This window comes from Leopardus geoffroyi, chromosome E1, assembly GCF_018350155.1.
Source record: "Leopardus geoffroyi isolate Oge1 chromosome E1, O.geoffroyi_Oge1_pat1.0, whole genome shotgun sequence".
Lineage (NCBI taxonomy): Eukaryota > Metazoa > Chordata > Mammalia > Carnivora > Felidae > Leopardus > Leopardus geoffroyi.
Window position 1 is genome coordinate 41,163,383 of NC_059330.1, and position 18,911 is coordinate 41,182,293.

Below are 18,911 nucleotides of genomic sequence, written 5' to 3' on the forward strand. Positions count from 1 at the left end.
CCCTTCTTGCCCGGGGTCCCCAGACTCCTGGCTGGAGTGGTAGGGGCAGCTTTGCTGACCGGATATTAAACTGCGAGCCTTGTCGCACGTGAACACCATCCTGCCTATCGTGCTTGTGTAAAACAAAGACCAGGAATCAATGCGACCGTCTCTAGAGGCTATATATCCCCGTCTTGTCCTCACCCCGGATGACAGTGACCAGCACTGAGATTTCCTAGGGATGGAGACATTCAAACCATATACTCGCTTCCCTGTCTAGATCCCGGGTCTTTGCAGGAAAGTTCTTTCCGATGTCTAACCTCTCTCTTTCCGGCAGGCTCAGTGCATTTCCTCTGACCCCGTCCCCAGGGAAGATGGAGAATGGCAGTCACCCCCACCCCCACCACACCCATGATAACGACTCTGGAAATTTTCAATTTGGAATTCTCTCCTTGGTTTTTCTCCAAGGTGAAAAACTCCGACTCAACTTTTTAAATAACCTTTTTCTTTCCGCCACAGAACTTTAGAAGGGACCGTAAAGTGGTAATCTAATCCAAAAGCCCACCCAAAACGGAAATCTCCTGCCCATTGTCCCTACCCCCACACCAGGCACAGGCACACACAGTCCCCAACAGCCTTAGCCTGAACATTCCAGAGGCCAGGAACCCGGTACTTCATAAGGCAGCCATTACTGGATAGCACTGTGGTTGTTAGAAAGCTCGTCCTTATGCTACTTTAAGAGGAACCCCAGCCCCTCGTTGCCTGGCAGCTTTCCCACCTCACCTCTTGTTCACAGAGACCTGGTGAAGGTGGAGGGAGTGTCAGTGCCTAGAGCTTCAGCAGGCTCAGCAGCCCTGCACCCCCACCCAGATTCTCAGCGCCTTCCACTCAGAGCCAAGCGCACTGAGGGGGAGGGGGAACCCACCGGTTCTGCCCTGCTACAAATCACTTCCAAGTCGGTGACTCAAAAATAGTAACAGTTGTTGGGTTGTATCTCATTTCCATGTTATCAATTTAATGTGGCAAAGTACAGAAGCAATTCCTTTAGGTCCCTACCTCCTTCTCAGGGTCTCCCCACCTACTCCCCTTTCCCACTACCCTCCCTGGAATCATTTCCTCAGCCCGCCCTCTCCCCTTGATTCGCAGCCCTAGTAGTCCCAGGAGGAGACACTGTGGGTCTCAGTGGGAGCTGAACAGGAAGAGAGGCGGGGCCGGCGGGGGCAGCGGCCCCGGGGGCGAGGCCCTGGGCTGCAGCTCCCACCCCGCAGCAGCCTCCGCAGGTCCTGGCGGAATCGCAGGCCCAAAAAGGCGTAGAGTACGGGGTTGAGGCCGCAGCGGGCCAGGGCCAACCCTCCGGTCACGAGCAGTGCCAGATCCTTGCGCTTGCTGGCAGGGCAGCTCCGCTCGCGGGCAGCCAGTAGGTCGGCCGTATCCAGTAGCAGGGCGAGACTGTAGGGCAGCTGCAGGACCACGAAGGCCGCCACCAGGGCCACCACGACGCGCAGCGCACGCCGGCGCTCGGGCCCCCTGGCGGCCAGCAGCGTGCGGCCCAGGAGCGCATAGCAGGCGGCCATGACGCCCAGCGGCAGCGCGAAGCCCAGGACCACCTGCGCCACGGCACTTGCCCCCTTCACCGTCTGCGTGAGGCCCTCGGGAAAGATGAGACGGCAGCGCCGCTGGCCTTCCCGCTGCCCATCCTGGCTGAAAAGGAGAGCAGGCAGCGCGAGAAGCAGCGACAGCAGCCATACGATGGCTGAGACCACGTGTGCGCGGCCTGGCGCAGAGGGCCTCGGTCCAGCGGGGAGGGCCCGCGCGATGGCCACATAGCGGTCGGCGCTGATACAGGCCAGGAAGAGGAAGCCAGCGTGGAAGGAGGCCGAGTAGAGGCCCGAGATGGCGCGGCAGGTGGCACTTCCCAGACTCCAGCCCTGCAGAGCCCCGGCTGCGGCGAAGGGCAGGGTTAGGGCCAGCAGAAGGTCGGCCAGGGCCAGCTGGAGCAGGTGGGCAGAAGTGGGTGAACGGACAGCACGTCGGGCTGCCAGGTGGGTGGCCAGGACCAGGCCATTGCCGGCCAGACCCAGTGCAGCCACTGCCAGGGAGACACTGGGTTGGAAGGCCCGACTGAAGGCCTGGACATCTGCCTTGTAGCAGAGTTCTGGCAATGGCTCAGCCGAGTATGCCTCCTCATCATACCCAGAGTAGGGGCTCCAGGAGACCTGGGGAGGTCAAAATGAGAGGAGAGGCCTTATGAGACACCTCCCACACACCTCCCCTTCCCACACATACCTTCCAAGCTGGGAGCTTCTGTGACCGTCGTGCAGAGGGAGAAGATACAAACTCTTCTCCAAACTTCCTAGCACACCCTCCCAACAGGTCTTGGCTTCCACTGCACCCCTCCTGCCTCTGCATGCAGCTTCCTGGCTGACCTTGACCTGTCTGTATCTCAGTTGCCTAATATGTAATGTTGAGATTAGAAACCCTGACCAGCCCAAGCGGCAGAGTTGTTTGAAATAAGGAAGAGGTAATGGATGTGAAGCACCTGGGCTCTCCATGAGCCAAGGTTTCTGTCACTAATAGATCTTGGGGATTCAGTTCTGTTTGCAGCGCCCTCTCCTGGAAGAACACCCACATTCAGGCTTTGCCTCAGGGCTGGTCCCTGGACTCCGGGCATGGTGTGGAGAGGGTTTCTAATGTCTTTTTTCCTTTCTCCCCTCCCTGCCCCATCTCTACCTCCAGTACAGGTACACTGAATGACTCATGGCAAGGCGGGGGGTCTCAAGGGTTGGGCCTCAGGTTTTCTGGTCTCGGTTGCAACCTGGGACCTCTAGGTTCAGCTCACTATTCCCCTCAGTCCAGTCTCATCCCCCAACCCCAGCCTCACATCACCAGCCCCATCTATCTGGAAGGTCCTGATCCCAGATGGCTCCAGGCATCCTGGATAGGTCATAGCATGGCAGAAGCTTGTTACCAAGTGGGGAATCCCATCCCTTTGCCTTATCCTCCCTCTCTATAACCCTTCCTCCCTGCCCCCACTCCCACCTGTTCTGCAGGCTCCGTCCCCATCTCTGGCTACACGGGTTTCTGAGGTATAGCCACTAGGGAGAGAAGTTAAGCTAGTGGGACAGGAAGGAAGGGGCGGGGAGAGGGGCCAAGAGGGCGGTGGGGATAGGGTCTGTGAGCCCTTTTTACCTAACTTTCCCATTCCAGCCTCTATTTTTTTTTTCTTTTTTACCCTGCCAGTAGAAAAAGAAGGGGTTTTTGGAATATCATTTGCTAGCTACTTGCGTGATCTTGAGTACGTTTACCTCTTTGAGCCTCAGGCTTTTCATCTGTAAAGTGGAGTAAGGTAAAAATGCTGAGTTGACTGGGTAATGAGAGTGCCTAGCACGGGTGTTTGGGGGCACAATTTGCCTTCAGAAAATGTTAGATTCTTTTACTTACTTATCTCCCCATCTCCAGGTAGCACCCCACCCCCCCCGCGCTTTTCTGGGATTTTTGAGGACCTCTCGGCTGGCCCTAGCCTTCCTTCCCCCATCTCTGCGGCCACAGTCCCTGCCAGCCTCGGGTTATTCAGGGTATTTCCCAGCGTCTGGAGGCTCTCTACCCCCGCCCTTTCGCAGCAGGGCTGAGGCGCGCGCTTGCGCGGGGTCCGGGAAAGCGGCGCGTGCCGGGAGAGAGAGGCTGGGGAAGGGGGGAGGTGAGAGGAGAGAGGGTGGGAAGGAGAGAGAGACCAGCGGAGAACCAGGAACGACAGAGAGAAGGGAGAAGGGTTGGGGGAGAGAGAGGACAGAGCGAGGAGTGGGTTAGGAGAAGAGACGGCGATCCGCTGCGAACCCCAGAAGGAGACTGGGGAGCCCAAGCTGGAACTGGAGCCCTACCCGGAACCGGGCACTGGGAGGCGGCCGCCGAGACCCATCAGCCCTGCACCATGTGTCTCCGGCTCTTCTGCATCCTGCTTGCCGCGGTCTCAGGAACCCAGGGCTGGGGCTACTGTGAGTGCCGGGCGCAGGTGCAAGCAGGGTTGGGCCGGGGAGTCCAAAGCCTGCAGGGCGGGTCTAGCCGCATTGCGGCTAGGTGGTCGCGGGTCCCTTCCCGGCCGGCGCGCGCTCGCTCATTCCCATCCTTTCCTGCCTCTCCCCCGCGCTCCGCAATGCAGCTCCGAGGCTGGCGCGCGCTCCCGGGGTGGTGCTGGGCTCGGAGGAGCCGAGGCTCGAGTCGGCCCGGGGTGGGGATTTGGGACTGGGATCCAAGCGGAAGTTGGTCCTCGGTTTGAGGGTTGGCGATAAGGGTGGTACTGGTGACCCGGCCAGGGTTAAGGTTTTGTTAGGGGCTGAGGCTGGGCTTGGAGCTGGCCCAGGGGCTAGGGTTTGGGGCTGGGGTGGATTTTGAGGCTGAGATCCAAGCAGGAGTTGGTGACCCTGATTGATGCTGAGGTTGGACATGGAGCTGGTGATGCTGGTAGGACTGGCTGGGGTTGGGACCAAGGCCTGGATTGGAGTTGGTGAGGGTTGGGGGTGCTGATGAGTGGGATTGATGATAAGGCTGGGGCTGGATTGGTGCCTTGGGCTGACTCAGGTTCTATAAGATGCTGAGGCTTGGGGTTGTGTTTGGGAGAGTACTAAGCCTGGGCTGGTACCAGAGCAGTCACAGAGCTAGGGAAGGTCTGGCTTAGTGAACCCCCCAGGAGGACAAGGCAGCCTCCCCGGAGTGTGCAGCTGTTGCTGCAGCCCAGATTGGGTAGATGGCTTAAGTTAGGGCTGGGCTGGCCGCTGGGGGACAGAGAAGGAAGAACTCCAGTTGCTCTGTGTGCGCGGCCTTTGGAAGGACCTGGGAGGGGTCGCCCTGATCAAAATGTCCGTTCCCCCAACCCAGACGGCTGTGACGAGGAGCTGGTCGGGCCTCTGTACGCACGCTCCTTGGGCGCCTCCTCCTACTACGGGCTCTTCACTGCGCCTCGATTTGCCCGGCTGCACGGTGAGTGAGGCTCCGCCCCAAGGCGTGGTGGGGGACTCTGGAGGGCTAGGGAAGAAGGGAGAGCCGGGGGTGAAAGCCCTTGCCTCTTCTATAGGCATAAGCGGATGGTCTCCCCGAATTGGGGACCCGAATCCTTGGCTCCAGATCGACTTAATGAAGAAGCACCGGATCCGAGCCGTGGCCACCCAGGGCTCATTTAACTCGTGGGACTGGGTCACGCGTTACATGCTGCTCTACGGGGACCGAGTGGATAGCTGGACGCCGTTCTACCAGCAAGGGCACAACGCGGTATTCCAGGCCCCCTGTGCACACACTTGGAGAACCTCCTCAACTCTGCAACCTGGGCTGGGCACTAGCTTGGGGGGAAGTGGAGGAGGAGGTGGTGTGGACACAGATGAGCAGTGACTTCCAATCAGGGGGTTCAGTTCATAGGGACGGTCAGTTCGCCATGTGTGCGAGACATTCTCAGATGACAGGGTTTAACATACTTTAGGGTAAAATCTGGGAGAGCTTCTTGAAGGAGGTGACATCTGAGTTGGGCTCTGAGGAAATAATAGGATGGTGGGAGAGGACATTTTACGCTAAGGCACCTGTTTTCCTAAAGCCATGAGGGCCGAGGAAATCAAGGAGAGTTTGCTTTCTGGAAGTCTAGATTGGCTGGGTGTGGCAGCTGTGGGCTGGGAGGCTGTGGAGAAACGAAGTAGAAAGTGGGGACCTGGTCTCTCCTCTCGCCTTCTCCCTCAGACCTTTTTCGGTAACGTGAACGAGTCCGCGGTAGTGCGCCACGACCTGCACTATCACTTCACCGCGCGCTACATCCGCATCGTGCCACTGGCTTGGAACCCGCGCGGCAAGATCGGCCTGAGGCTCGGCCTCTACGGCTGCCCTTACAGTAAGGATGCGGAGGCCGTGGCGGAGCTCCTGGGAGAGTCTTCCCGGTCCTCGGCCCACCTACTGTCCTTTGCGCAGAGTCCGACGTGCTCTATTTCGACGGCGACGATGCCATCTCATACCGCTTCCCGCGAGGGGTCAGCCGGAGCCTTTGGGATGTGTTCGCCTTCAGCTTCAAGACGGAAGAGAAGGACGGGCTCCTGCTGCACGCGGAGGGCGTCCAGGGCGACTACGTGACATTGGAGCTGCAGGGGGCGCACTTGCTGCTGCACATGAGCCTGGGTGAGTTCAGCCACCCGGGGTGGGACCCCGGAGGCTCTGCTGCCACGCCCCTCGCTGCACCGCCTACGCGAAGCCGCGCCCACTCCCGATCTGGCCTTTCCTTACTGTTTGGATCAACCCGCCTTCTTCGTGTAGAATTTGGCGCTAGCAAAACACTGGACTCCGAGTCAGGAGATCTGGATTCCAGTCTCAGCTCCACTACCCGTGGGGCGACCTTGAACAAGGCACTTACCCAGTTTCTTCATTGTAGAAACCTTATATATACTACAAGTACATATACATATAAACCCAAAGAGTTGTTATTTTGTATCTCATTAGCCTTTATAACATCCATATGATGAGGGAGAAGCAGCGATCATGCCCCAAGTTTTACTGATTGGAAAACAAAGGCTCAGAGAAGTTAAATGACTTACCCTAAGTCACATATTCGCCAATGGCCACCGCTCCATCCCAAGCTAAAGTCCAGTCTCTATATGCCCACCCTCCCTGGCTGCCCTGGGCCCTGTGCAAACTCTCTGTGCTCCTGGCTGCTGCTTCACCTGGGGGCTAAGCATCTCCACCTGGGGGTTCTCCAGGTTGTAGGTCTGACCCTGCTCTCCCTACCCACCCCCCCCCCACCCCCCCCCCCCCCCCCCCCCCCCCCCCCCCAGGCAGCAGCCCTATCCAGCCAAGGCCCGGTCACACCACAGTGAGTGCTGGTGGCGTCCTCAATGATCAACACTGGCATTACGTTCGTGTGGACCGATTTGGCCGAGAAGCAAATCTCACCCTGGATGGCTACGTGCAGCGATTTGTGCTCAATGGAGACTTTGAGAGACTGAACCTGGACAACGAGGTGAGCAGAGTGGTTCATTCAGTTGAGTGGGGTGCTGGGTGGGTCAGTGGGGGGACAGTACTTTTCTCCACCAGAGGTAGGACCTTACTTTCTGGTTCTTGAATATCCTAGCAGCTCTTGGCAGACCTGCGGCCCGTAGGCCTAGGTTTTTGTCACTGTTGTTGCTGTTAACAGGCAGATTTCCTGGGCACAACCCCAGAACTACTGACATGGGAATTGAAAATCTGGGTTTGGGGGATCAGGCAGGATGAGAAAATTGCCCCATTGGATTGCTTAACTCTGTGGAGTTGGTAAAGACCGTGGTTTGGATCTGCAGATAAAGAATCCCAGACAGGTTAATTGACTTACTCAAGGGCACGCAGCCAATTTGTGGCAGAGTCAGGGCTAGAACCCAAGTCTGGGGAAGCCCAGCGAACTTCCAGCTTTAATACTGATGATACTGGGGAAATGGATATTTCCAGTCTTCTATAAAGCCAGGCCCAGAGCCTGGGAAAGTGTGGGGCGGAAGAGCATGGGCACAGGCTCACATACCCAGGGAGCCTCACCACCCTCACCCTGCCCCGCAGATGTTCATCGGGGGTCTAGTGGGCGCTGCGCAGAAGAACCTTGCCTATCGTCATAATTTCCGCGGCTGCATAGAAAACATAATCTTCAACCGAGTCAACATCGCAGACCTGGCCGTGCGGCGCCATTCGAGGATCACCTTTGAGGCCAGTGGGCAGGGGGGATCAGGGAGGACGGGACATCAAAGCTGCTTGGAAAGCAAAGAGGTGGAGCAGGAAGAGATCTTGAGAATCAGATAAAAGCCGAGGATCCCTCTCTCCCCTGCCACATCCTCAAGTGGGGGCATCACCGACTCACAGGAGGTGAAAGGCCACCCCTCCCTAACCCCCAGTTATGAAGCTGTGGTCTGGCCCAACCACATCCTCAATTAATGCTTGAGGAAAAACAAGTGCAGAGACCGGAGTGGCTTGGCCAGAGATCACACAGTTGTGCAGTGGTTGAGTAGGGACTTGAACCCAGGGCTGTTTTGGTGTGACCCCACACCCCAACTCTGCAGCGGGCATTCTAATGTCGCTGCCTGGAAGCCAGCAGGAAATTGCCTCTCCAAGCTGGAAGGAAGGGAAGGAGGTGGTCCCCTGGAGACGGCGTCGATCAGCGTTAGCCAATGGAGAGCCTTGAGGGCAGACTTGGTTGGAAACTCCGCCCCCCGCCACAGCTGGATATGTTTGTTGGGGGGGTGAGGTCTTACCCCCTCCCTTCCCCCACACACTGCGAGGGAGTGCCTCAGAGGGGTCTTAGACCAGTATGAAAATTGAATCCCAGCAGAGGCAGATGCCTTCCATTCTCTCCGGTGCTGATGGATCCTTACTTTCGCCCTCAGGGTAAGGTGGCCTTCCGTTGCCTGGACCCGGTTCCTCACCCCATCAACTTCGGAGGGCCTCACAACTTCGTGCAAGTGCCTGGCTTCCCGCGCCGTGGCCGCTTGGCAGTCTCCTTTCGCTTCCGCACCTGGGATCTCACAGGGCTGCTACTTTTCTCCCGCCTGGGGGACGGGCTGGGCCACGTGGAGCTGATGCTCAGTGAAGGGCAGGTCAACGTGTCCATCGCGCAGACTGGCCGAAAGAAGCTTCAGTTTGCCGCTGGTGAGGGGCAGAGGGTGGGGGGAGACGCCAGGAGGCCAGAGGAGGGCAGAGGAGGGGCGAGTGTGGGCCTGCACGGAGGACTTTGCTTCTTGGAGAGGGGTGAGGGAGGGACCGGAGCAGAGCAGGAGGACCCTGGGCCCTGGGAGAAGGTGGGAGTGGATGGTGGCAGGGAGTCAGATCTGAGGAGCTAAGGGTGCTGGGAGAAGCAGGAAAGCCGAGAGCCCTGGTACCCTCTAGTTCCAGGGGAGGCTTGGGAGTTGTTTGTTAATTCATTTACAACTTTACACACTGCATCAGCTGCTAGGGTTAGTGAAGACAGACATTCAAAAATGTCACACTCAGTGTGATAAGTGTTAATAATGGAGGGCACATAGGCACAGAGTGGGGTCGTTGCTTCCCCACTAAAGACACTTCTCTCAAAGTTTGGAGCTTCCCTCAGCCACACCATCCTCTTCTCCCATCCAGGGTACCGCCTGAATGATGGCTTTTGGCACGAGGTGAATTTTGCAGCACAGGAGAACCATGCAGTCATCAGCATTGATGATGTGGAGGGGGCAGAGGTCAGGGTCTCATACCCGCTGCTGATCCGGACTGGCACCTCATACTTCTTTGGGGGTAAGTGGGAGCCAGCCTGGCCAGACTCCTATCTCTGGGTGGGAAGGCCCCACCAAAGTCCCCTCAGATGGGGCTACATGGAGCGTTTTGTGGGGATAAATCCCTCTTTTTCCCTCTGGTGCCTTGGAGACTGGAAGGCCATTGCCATTGTCTATTGGCCCCCTTCCTTCCTTCATGTCTGGCTTTCCCTTGGCATCTCCCTGGGGGAGGGTCTCTGGGGTCTCCCCTGGGGAGGGCCTCACAGGGGTGGTTGCTCCAGGTTGTCCCAAACCAGCCAGTCGATCGGGATGCCACTCCAACCAGACGGCGTTCCATGGCTGCATGGAGCTGCTCAAGGTGGATGGTCAACTGGTCAACCTGACTCTGGTGGAGGGCCGGCGGCTTGGATACTATGCTGAGGTCCTCTTTGACACATGTGGCATCACTGATAGGTATCCAGAAGCCCCTCTCCCTACAAGAGGTGACCCCTGCAAAGCCCCCTTCTGTAGTCTCCCCATGGGAGTGGCCATTCTCAATAATCTCCCTTCTGGTCCCAGGTCCTCAGTCTCCCACCTGGAGATGATTCCTCCTTGACTTGTTATCTTAACCTCTTGTCCTCCTTTACCTAATCCTTCCATTAAAGTGACACAAGCTCAGAATGGAAATGAAGCATCTGTTCTTGGCCCTAGGGGGGTTTTCTTCTGGAGGGGGGTGGTGGGAGAGGGGGCCAGTAGAGGGTGAAGAGTCCTTGAGCCCCAAGGACTCATGCACCAGCATTTAGGCTTCTACGAGGCTGGTTCTGGTGCTCTCAGGAGCCTGGAGTGAAGCTTGTAGGGATCAGACCCCATTCTCACACTCACAGTAAGGCGCCTGCCCTTGGTGCTGGCCCTCTTCCCTAGGTGTAGCCCTAACATGTGTGAGCATGATGGACGCTGCTACCAGTCCTGGGATGACTTCATCTGCTATTGTGAACTGACAGGCTACAAGGGGGAGACCTGCCACCAACGTAAGCGCAGTGGGGGATGGGGGAGATTCAGGGGCAGGGGAGGCCAAGAGGTTGCTGGGGATCATGAGGCTGCTGGAGACAGTAGGACTGGCACTCCTAGCCCTCTGACCCCATAAATGCCCTTTGCCCACCCCCCGACCTACCAGCTCTGTATAAGGAATCTTGTGAGGCTTATCGGCTCAGTGGGAAAACTTCTGGAAACTTCACCATTGATCCTGATGGCAGTGGTCCCCTGAAGCCATTTGTAGTGTACTGTGATATCCGAGGTAAGTGGCTCTGATGAGTGGTGAAGGGGCAGCTGACAAGGCTGTGTGGGGGTGTGGGGAAAACAGGGGGTTGAAGGGGGGACAGGGGCCAGCAAGATCAAACTGTGGTAGGGGTAAAGGATGGCAGAGGGGAAAGGGGACACTCAGGAATTTGTAATCTAGCCTTGCTGATAAATTCCAGCTTCCTGATCCATTCCAGCTGTCCAGCTGTCACATCTCCAGCCGACAGTGGGCTGGAACGGAGCTGCTGGTCACATTTATTGGCTCTGACTAGCAGCAGCAGTGGTGGAGGTGGGGAGATGGGTAGAGAATGCCCATCTTGAGCCAAAGCTCTGTCCATTCCCCTCCCCCAGAGAACCGGGCATGGACAGTTGTGCGGCATGACAGGCTGTGGACAACTCGGGTGACAGGTTCTAGCATGGAGCGGCCATTCCTGGGGGCCATCCAGTACTGGAATGCATCCTGGGAGGAAGTCAGTGCCCTGGCCAATGCTTCCCAGCACTGTGAACAGTGGATCGAGTTCTCCTGCTACAATTCCCGGCTGCTCAACACTGCTGGTGAGGGCCAGGGTCACCGAGGGTGAGGTGCAGAGCTGGGGGAGCGACCCATGGGGACTTGGGAGGAGAGAACCAGAAGTTTCAGCTAGAGCCCTCGAACATTCAAGCGAGGATCGGGGCTGCTTGGAAAGGCGAGAGAGGAACCCAGGGGCTAATGGAGGGATGGGGCCTGGAAACTGCCTGCACGTCTTCCCCAGGAGGCTACCCCTACAGCTTTTGGATTGGCCGAAACGAGGAGCAGCACTTCTACTGGGGAGGCTCACAGCCTGGGATCCAGCGCTGTGCCTGCGGTCTGGACCGGAGCTGTGTGGACCCCGCTCTGCACTGTAACTGTGATGCTGACCAGCCCCAGTGGTGAGGGGCGAAGGGACAGGGCATTCAGGATTCCAGGGGCAGCGGAGCAGCAGGGGCTGAACCACTGCATCCTGCCCCCACAGGAGAACCGACAAGGGACTGCTGACCTTTGTGGACCATTTGCCCGTCACTCAGGTGGTGGTGGGGGATACGAACCGCTCCAATTCTGAGGCCCAGTTCTTCCTGAGGCCTCTGCGCTGCTACGGCGATCGTGAGTGGCAGACCCCTTTTGTGTGCCCTCCCGGGCTTGGCTCTCCGGTTTCCAAAATTTAGGACACCTGGCCCACTGTGGGTCTCTAGGACATACTGCCAGACACCCAGCTCCTGCTGTGATATGACCCCTGTCTGTGTGGTTCCCCTGTACCTTATTCTCTTTCGCTATACCTGTTTCTCCCCCCCGCCGCCCCCACCTTGGACACCCCTAGCTGTCCCCTTTTGCCCTACTTTCTCCCACACCACCCAAGGCTCCCCGCTCCACTCTCCAACCTCCCTGATCCAGCCTTCCTCCTTCTGGTTTTATAGGAAATTCCTGGAACACCATCTCCTTCCACACTGGGGCTGCTCTGCGCTTTCCCCCCATCCGTGCCAACCACAGCCTTGATGTCTCCTTCTACTTCAGGACCTCGGCTCCCTCAGGAGTCTTCCTAGAGAACATGGGGGGCCCTTACTGCCAGTGGCGCCGACCTTACGTGCGGGTGGAACTCAACAGTGAGCAGGCAGACATCAGGAGGGATGTGGGCTAGATGAAGATCTCGGGGGGGATATGGGGTAGGCAGGGGCTGGGGGAAGGGACAAGGGCAGATGCCCCTCGAAAGGCAGCATGGAAAGGGCTTTAGATAACTGTAGGGTCCAGACCAAGCTCTGTTTTGGTAGCTGGCTTTGTGAACTTAGGAGCTGTCTTCACCTCTCGGGGCCTTAGGCCCCTTGTGAATAAGGCAGCTGGACTCCTGAGGGGTTTCCGACATGACTAGCTATGCTTCTAACCTCAGAAATGGGGGTGTAAGGAACTCAGAAACCAGGGGTGTCAGGTTTCAAGGAGTCTATGGGTTTTGTCCCGGGCCGTAGACACATTGGAGGGACATTCAAGGAGCTCCAGAGAGTGAAGAAGAGAGGTGGTCTGGGGTAAGGGATCTGTGAGGTCTGAGTCCTTTCTCCCCACCCCACTGCATTGTCCAGCGTCCCGGGATGTGGTCTTCGCCTTTGACGTGGGCAATGGGGATGAGAACCTGACCGTACACTCCGATGACTTTGAATTCAACGACGATGAGTGGCACCTGGTCCGGGCGGAGATCAATGTGAAGCAGGCCCGGCTCCGTGTTGATCACCGGCCTTGGGTGCTGCGGCCTATGCCCCTGCAGACCTACATCTGGCTGGAGTACGACCAGCCCCTTTATGTTGGTAAGAAGCAGCCCCGAGGCGGGTCTGAAGCTTCCTTTACCTTCCCACCCCCTCCCAACCGTTCTCCTTGTTTCCAGGAGCCCCATGTCTTAGATCCTGATCCCCTCTGCTGCAGCGTGACCCAAAGGCTCACCTTTCCTCTCTGGGCCATGGATTTTATCCTATAATTACATTCCCCTTGGCTCCCTTCCAGACCCCAGTACTTATCCCTGTCTCTGGCTTGACACCCTTTTTTTGACCTGCCCACCCTTCTCAGGATCTGCAGAGCTTAAGAGGCGCCCCTTCGTGGGTTGCTTGAGGGCTATGCGTCTGAATGGAGTGACTCTAAACCTGGAAGGCCGTGCCAACGCCTCGGAGGGTACCTCACCCAACTGCACAGGCCATTGCGCCCACCCCCGGTTCCCCTGTTTCCACGGAGGCCGCTGTGTGGAGCGTTACAGCTACTACACGTGTGACTGTGACCTCACGGCTTTTGACGGGCCATACTGCAACCACGGTCAGTGCGGCTGCTTGTGCGAGACTAGGGAGCCACAGGGCACAATGGGATGTAGGGAGGGCAGGGAAGGACGGAGAGAGCAGAGTCAGCGACAGGGAAAACTAGAGTTGTCCCTGGGTTCCTGAGCTCTCATCCGGGGTGTCAGGCAGCTGAAGATCCTGGATGACTCCAAGTCATAAAGTGGGGCCAAGAAGGGATGGTTCAGCTAGCTGGTACTAAAAGAACTTAAAAGCAACAAGCAAATAACTTCCCCATCTTCCCACTGTCACTAAGTTACCGCAGGTTACCCCTCTTGCAAGCATAGTCACCTCAGGCTGCGCGATGCCCTCCTTGGCCATTTCCTGTGCTCCTAAAACATGTCTACAGCCTGGCTCTTGGTTAAGGCAAGCCTTGACATTCACCATAGCAAGATTCTGCACATACACCCAGACTGCATCCTTCCTAAGGCTGGTCTAGGAGGATGCACGCGCAGGTAGGTTAACGGTGAGAGATGTCTGGTGGTGCAGGAAGACACAGGAACTCCGGTCAGCTGAGGACCTTTGGTCTCAGTTTGGAAGTGTGAGTAGTGGGGCGCCTGGCTGGCTCAGGTGGAAGAGCATCCGACTCTTGATCTTGGGGTTGTGAGTTTGAGCCCCACGCTGGGCGTAGCGATTACTTAAAAATAAATAAATAAACTTAAAAAAAAAAAAGTGTGAGTGGTGGCGAGTGTAGCAGATGGGGTCATGATACCTTGATACTTTTTTTTTTCTTTTTTTTTTAATGTTTATTTACTTTTGAGAGGGACAGAATGTGAGCAGGGGAGGGGCAGAGAGAAAGGGAGACACAGAATCCGAAGCAGGCTCCAGGCTCTGAGCTGTCAGCACAGAGCCTGATGTGGGGCTCGAATGCACAAACTGTGAGATCATGACCTGAGCCAAAGTTGGATGTTTAACCTACCGAGCCACCCAGGCGCCCCATGATACCTTGATTCTAATCTTGGCTCTCCATAGACTGCTTGCCCTTACGGAAGTCACTAGCCATTCCTGTGCCTCAGTTTCCCCATCTGTAAAATGCGGGGGTTGCGTTAGATGATCTTTCCCATTTCTCACAGTTTTGAGATTTCCCTTCTGTGACATAGAGGCTCAAGGGGACAGAAGAGTGAAGTTCTGACAGTGTGCTGTGGTTCGAGGGCAAGTTCCAGGGTGGGGGTGCAGATGGCGTAGTGCCTGAATCCCTGACCTCGTAACCCTCCGCCTTCAGATATCGGAGGTTTCTTTGAGCCCGGCACCTGGATGCGCTACAACCTCCAGTCAGCGCTGCGCTCGGCCGCCCGGGAGTTCTCCCACATGCTCAGCCGGCCGGTGCCCGGCTACGAGCCTGGCTACATCCCCGGCTATGACACCCCTGGCTACGTGCCTGGCTACCATGGCCCTGGCTACCGTCTGCCGGACTACCCCCGGCCCGGCCGGCCCGTGCCCGGTTACCGTGGGCCTGTCTACAATGTCACCGGTGAGGAGGTGTCCTTCAGCTTCAGCACTGACTCCGCCCCTGCGGTCCTGCTCTACGTCAGCTCCTTTGTGCGGGACTACATGGCCGTGCTCATCAAGGAAGATGGTAAGCTCGCATAGACTGTCCCTCGGCTCCCTCTGCGTGCAGGGCGTCCTTCACTTTCACGACTGTTGGTTCACTAGTAGAAGGACCCAAGCATTCTCAGAAGATGGGGGCTGGGGCACCTGGGTGGCCCAGTCTGTTAAGCATCAGACTTTGGCGCAGGTCACCATCTCATGGTTCGTGAGTTTGATCCCGGGGTCGGGCTCTGTGCTGACAGCTCAGAGCCTAAAGCCTGCTTCTGATTCTGTGTCTCCCTTTCTCTCTGCCCCTCTCCTGCACATGCTCTGTCTCTCTCTCTCTCAAAAATAAATAAACATTGGGGCGCCTGGGTGGCTCAGTCAGTTAAGCATCCGACTTCGGTTCAGGTCATGATCGCATGGTTGGTGGGTTCGAGCCCCATGTCGGGCTCTGTGCTGATAGAGCCTGGAGCCTGCTTCCGATTCTGTGTCTCCCTCGCTCTCTGCCCCTCCCCCGCTCCTGCTCTGTTTCTGAACATAAAAAAATTAAAAATAAATAAACATTTAAATAATTAAAAAAAAAAGACGGGGGCTGTGGGAGCCAAGAGGAGACTCCCTTTGTCCTCCCCATCCCACAGGGACCCTGCAGCTGCGGTATCAGCTGGGCACCAGCCCCTACGTGTACCAGCTGACCACGAAGCCGGTCACAGACGGCCAGCCACACAGCGTCAACATCACCCGGGTCTACCGCAACCTCTTCATCCAGGTGCGTGTGGAGGGAGGTGGACGAGGGAGGTGAGCCGACTCAGATCGTGACCTCGTGATGGTGCCCAGGAAAATGTCAAAGAGTTAGCATGAGTAGAGCACATCGCAATGTACAGAGGATTCCCATGGGTATTACCTCATGCAACCCTCACAACTCCGGGAGGTGGTTCGGGTGGGCAGGAGTTCTTATCACGTCTGCTTTATAAATCAGTAAATGGGCTCAGAAAGTAAAGGGGTTTTCCACAAAGTCAAGCCACTGGTAGCTTCAAAGATGGCTCAGAACGAGGCCGTTGGGTTTTTAATATGAAATCCTTCATCCGGGCCCAGGGGTTGTCCAGCCAGGACTAGGCCGGGACTCACCACCAGTGTGGACAGAACAGGACTTCCTGCGTGGTCTCGGCCTCGTCGGCCTCTGGTTCTCCCTCCCTCAGCTCCTCTCCCTCCCCCTCAGGTGGACTACTTCCCGCTGACGGAACAGAAGTTCTCACTGTTGGTGGACAGCCAGCTGGACTCACCCAAGGCCTTGTATCTAGGGCGTGTGATGGGTGAGGCGTGGGTGCCATCATGTTTGGGCTAAGGAGTTACGGGTGAGGCCCCCGGAGCCTAGAGAGCGAGGGACCTGGGAAGGGCTGGGAAGGCGGTGATAACAAGGCGCAGGAACCCTGCAGACGGCGAGATGGGTGAGAGGGGCCAGGCTATGGGTGGTCCCAGCCCCTCTCCTTCTGGGCCGGCCTCTCCCTCAGAGACGGGAGTAATTGACCCGGAGATCCAGCGCTACAACACACCGGGTTTCTCGGGCTGCCTGTCTGGTGTTCGATTCAACAACGTGGCCCCTCTCAAGACCCACTTCCGAACCCCTCGACCCATGACCGCCGAGCTAGCTGAGGCCCTCCGAGTTCAGGGAGACCTGTCGGAATCTAACTGCGGAGCCATGCCCCGTCTTTTCTCAGAGGTGCCGCCTGAGCTGGACCCCTGGTATCTGCCCCCGGGTACGTCCAGGGCACATGGAGGAGGGAGGGCAGTGAGGGACGGCAGGGAAGGGAAAAGATTCTTTACAAGGAGGGGGTTTCTCCTAACCGGCGCTCTCTCCTCTCCAGACTTCCCGTACTACCACGACGAGGGATGGGTTGCCATACTTTTAGGCTGTGAGTAGCGTGATCACTACCCTGACCTCCTAATTCTACCCTCTGTCAGCATTCCCTTCCCCGTATCCCCAGGGTTGAGGGGTGGCGAAGGCACTCAGTGCGGGGTGGTGCAAACAAGGATGAGCCGGGCTGTGCTGACGGTAGTATGGCATTGAGTTGGAGATTTTTATTAATTTTTTAATGTTCATTTATTTTTGAGAGCGAGTGAGCACAAGTGGGGGAGAGGCGGGGGGGGGGGGGGGGACAGAGGATCCGAAGCGGGCTCCGCGTTGACAGCGGCTAGCCCGATGTGGGGCTTGAACTCACAAACCCTGAGATCATGACCTAAGCCTAAGCCCGACGCTCAGGCGCCCCCAAGCTGGAGATTTTTAAACGAGGACGCTACAGACTTTTAGTTGAAATGAAATATTAAAAGGGGGCTATGGCTAAGGGATAAGGAAAGGGGGGTGCAGTAACACGTAGAGAGGTGAGAAATGGGTAACAGGAATTCAGACCCGCCAGGCACTTGGGAATGGCCTGCCACGATCGAACAGCAGCCAGTCACACGCGTATTCTTTTGGCCCAAAGCATACATACGTTCAGACCTGCCCTGAACTCTTCCTTTTTCCTTTTTCAGTTTTGGTGGCCTTCCTGCTGCTGGGGCTGGTGGGGATGTTGGTGCTCTTCTATCTGCAAAATCATCGCTACAAGGGCTCCTACCACACCAATGAGCCCAAGGCCACCCATGATTACCACCCTGGCAGCAAACCTCCCCTACCTACTTCAGGCTCTGCCCAGGCCCCAGCCCCTACACCGGCTTCCACCCCTGCCCCAGCCCCAGCCCCAGCCCCAGCCCCAGCCCCAGCCCCAGCCCCTGGCTCCCGGGACCAAAATCTCCCCCAGATCCTGGAGGAGTCCAGGTCTGAATGAATCAGGAAAAGGGCTTTAGGGACCACGTCCATCTCCTCTGAGTTCCCCAATTCCTGCCTCTCCCCACCCTGCCAGGGACATTTGGCTCCTCTTAGCAGGTTCTGCTCATCCAGAGGATGCCCCTCCTGCCAAGTTTGGTGGGCAGAGCTACAGATGGGACCAAAGAGAGTGGCCGAGCCTCACTGCCTAAACCAATGCCCTCCCCGTCCCCGCTTCCCCAGGCTCCTGGTTGTTTGCCTGCCCCAAAGGAGAGGCTCCATGGGGTTGAGACAGGCCCTCCCTGCCATCCCTGTCCCAGCTGCTGCCAGGGATTAATGACAGAGTGCAAGAGAGATTAACTGCTTCCCTTCAAGTATTCAATCTCAGCAGGGACAGATGTGTGGGATTGCAGGGATGCACAGGGCATGGGGGGGAGGAGGCTGCTAAATTACATCCCCTAGCCTCCCCCCTGCCCTGCAGAATGCCTTCCATCTGCTTCCACTCAGTTGGGGGTTAGGGAGGGCTTCATTGCTGTCCCCCATCCTCTCTTTTTTGTTTTTTACGGAGACCGAGAGGCCTCGGTTTTAGCACCTTAGTACCTCCGCTGCTTCACATGCTTTAGCCAAAGCCATAAAAACAACTTGCAATGTAGAGAGAATAATGCAGATGCCAGTGCATTAGCCTGCCCTCTATTGTTCCTCCCTCTTCCAAGATATGCAATAGCCTTGGTGCCTGTCCAAAGGCTTGGCCCCCTCTCCAGTGCATGAGGAGCCCTCTTTCCTCCGCTCAGAGATGCTGCTTCGTTTGCCCAGGAGGTCATGTTCTTTATATATATTTTTTGTTGCAAAGTCTCTCTCTAGAGAAACTCTATATACTACTCTAATTTTTTAATTATCAGTTTATATATAAAAGAAAAAAATTGATCGACTGTCCTGTCCTGTGCTGTGCCACGGTCTGTAGTTCTTGCTTTTCCCGTGTTGGAAGTCTCGTGAGGTCGGCTGGCCACTCGGCCAGCCTGACCCAGCCTCCACTCTGAAGCCGTGCTCGCAGAACCAGAACCGTTCTAATAAAGCAGAGTGGCAGAGCCCCGGTCTGTGCGTGGTAGCTGGCGTCGTGGCTGGGGGTAAGTGGGATGACTTTCAGGGAACTAACCGGAGGGCTCAGAAATTTCCACCGGGAATCCTCTGAATCCTTGCATCGCCTGCCCGGGGCCTGACCGGCTCTTGCCAACCTTCCTCACCACCTGCCCCCCAACCCCAGATCTCAGTGGACAGGAGGGGATCTGAAT

General features: G+C 57.0%; 2 protein-coding genes across 3 annotated transcripts; one reads left to right on the top strand and one right to left on the bottom strand.

Moving 5' to 3' along the window:
• Positions 1-962: 962 nt before the first annotated feature.
• Positions 963-3,549, bottom strand: CCR10 (C-C motif chemokine receptor 10). Its single transcript, XM_045488963.1, has 2 exons — positions 3,019-3,549; positions 963-2,195 (listed from the first exon to the last, which is right to left on the bottom strand). The coding sequence occupies exons 1-2, from the start codon at positions 3,040-3,042 to the stop codon at positions 1,128-1,130; spliced, it is 1,092 nt and encodes a 363-aa protein (XP_045344919.1). The 5' UTR covers positions 3,043-3,549; the 3' UTR covers positions 963-1,127.
• Positions 3,550-3,626: 77 nt separating this feature from the next.
• On the top strand, positions 3,627-18,712 carry CNTNAP1 (contactin associated protein 1). 2 transcript variants are annotated; one of them, XM_045488954.1, is made up of 24 exons: positions 3,627-3,971; positions 4,852-4,953; positions 5,048-5,241; positions 5,698-5,845; positions 5,923-6,126; positions 6,777-6,961; positions 7,528-7,671; positions 8,346-8,607; positions 9,073-9,222; positions 9,482-9,653; positions 10,101-10,207; positions 10,354-10,473; positions 10,827-11,030; positions 11,228-11,384; positions 11,468-11,595; positions 11,907-12,092; positions 12,561-12,782; positions 13,039-13,278; positions 14,518-14,871; positions 15,464-15,591; positions 16,042-16,135; positions 16,334-16,579; positions 16,688-16,735; positions 17,352-18,712. In XM_045488954.1, the coding sequence occupies exons 1-24, from the start codon at positions 3,908-3,910 to the stop codon at positions 17,642-17,644; spliced, it is 4,152 nt and encodes a 1,383-aa protein (XP_045344910.1). In that variant the 5' UTR covers positions 3,627-3,907; the 3' UTR covers positions 17,645-18,712. The 2 variants fall into 2 exon arrangements, with proteins under 2 accessions (XP_045344910.1, XP_045344911.1); XM_045488955.1 differs by lacking the exon at positions 3,627-3,971 and adding an exon at positions 4,328-4,437.
• Positions 18,713-18,911: the final 199 nt, after the last annotated feature.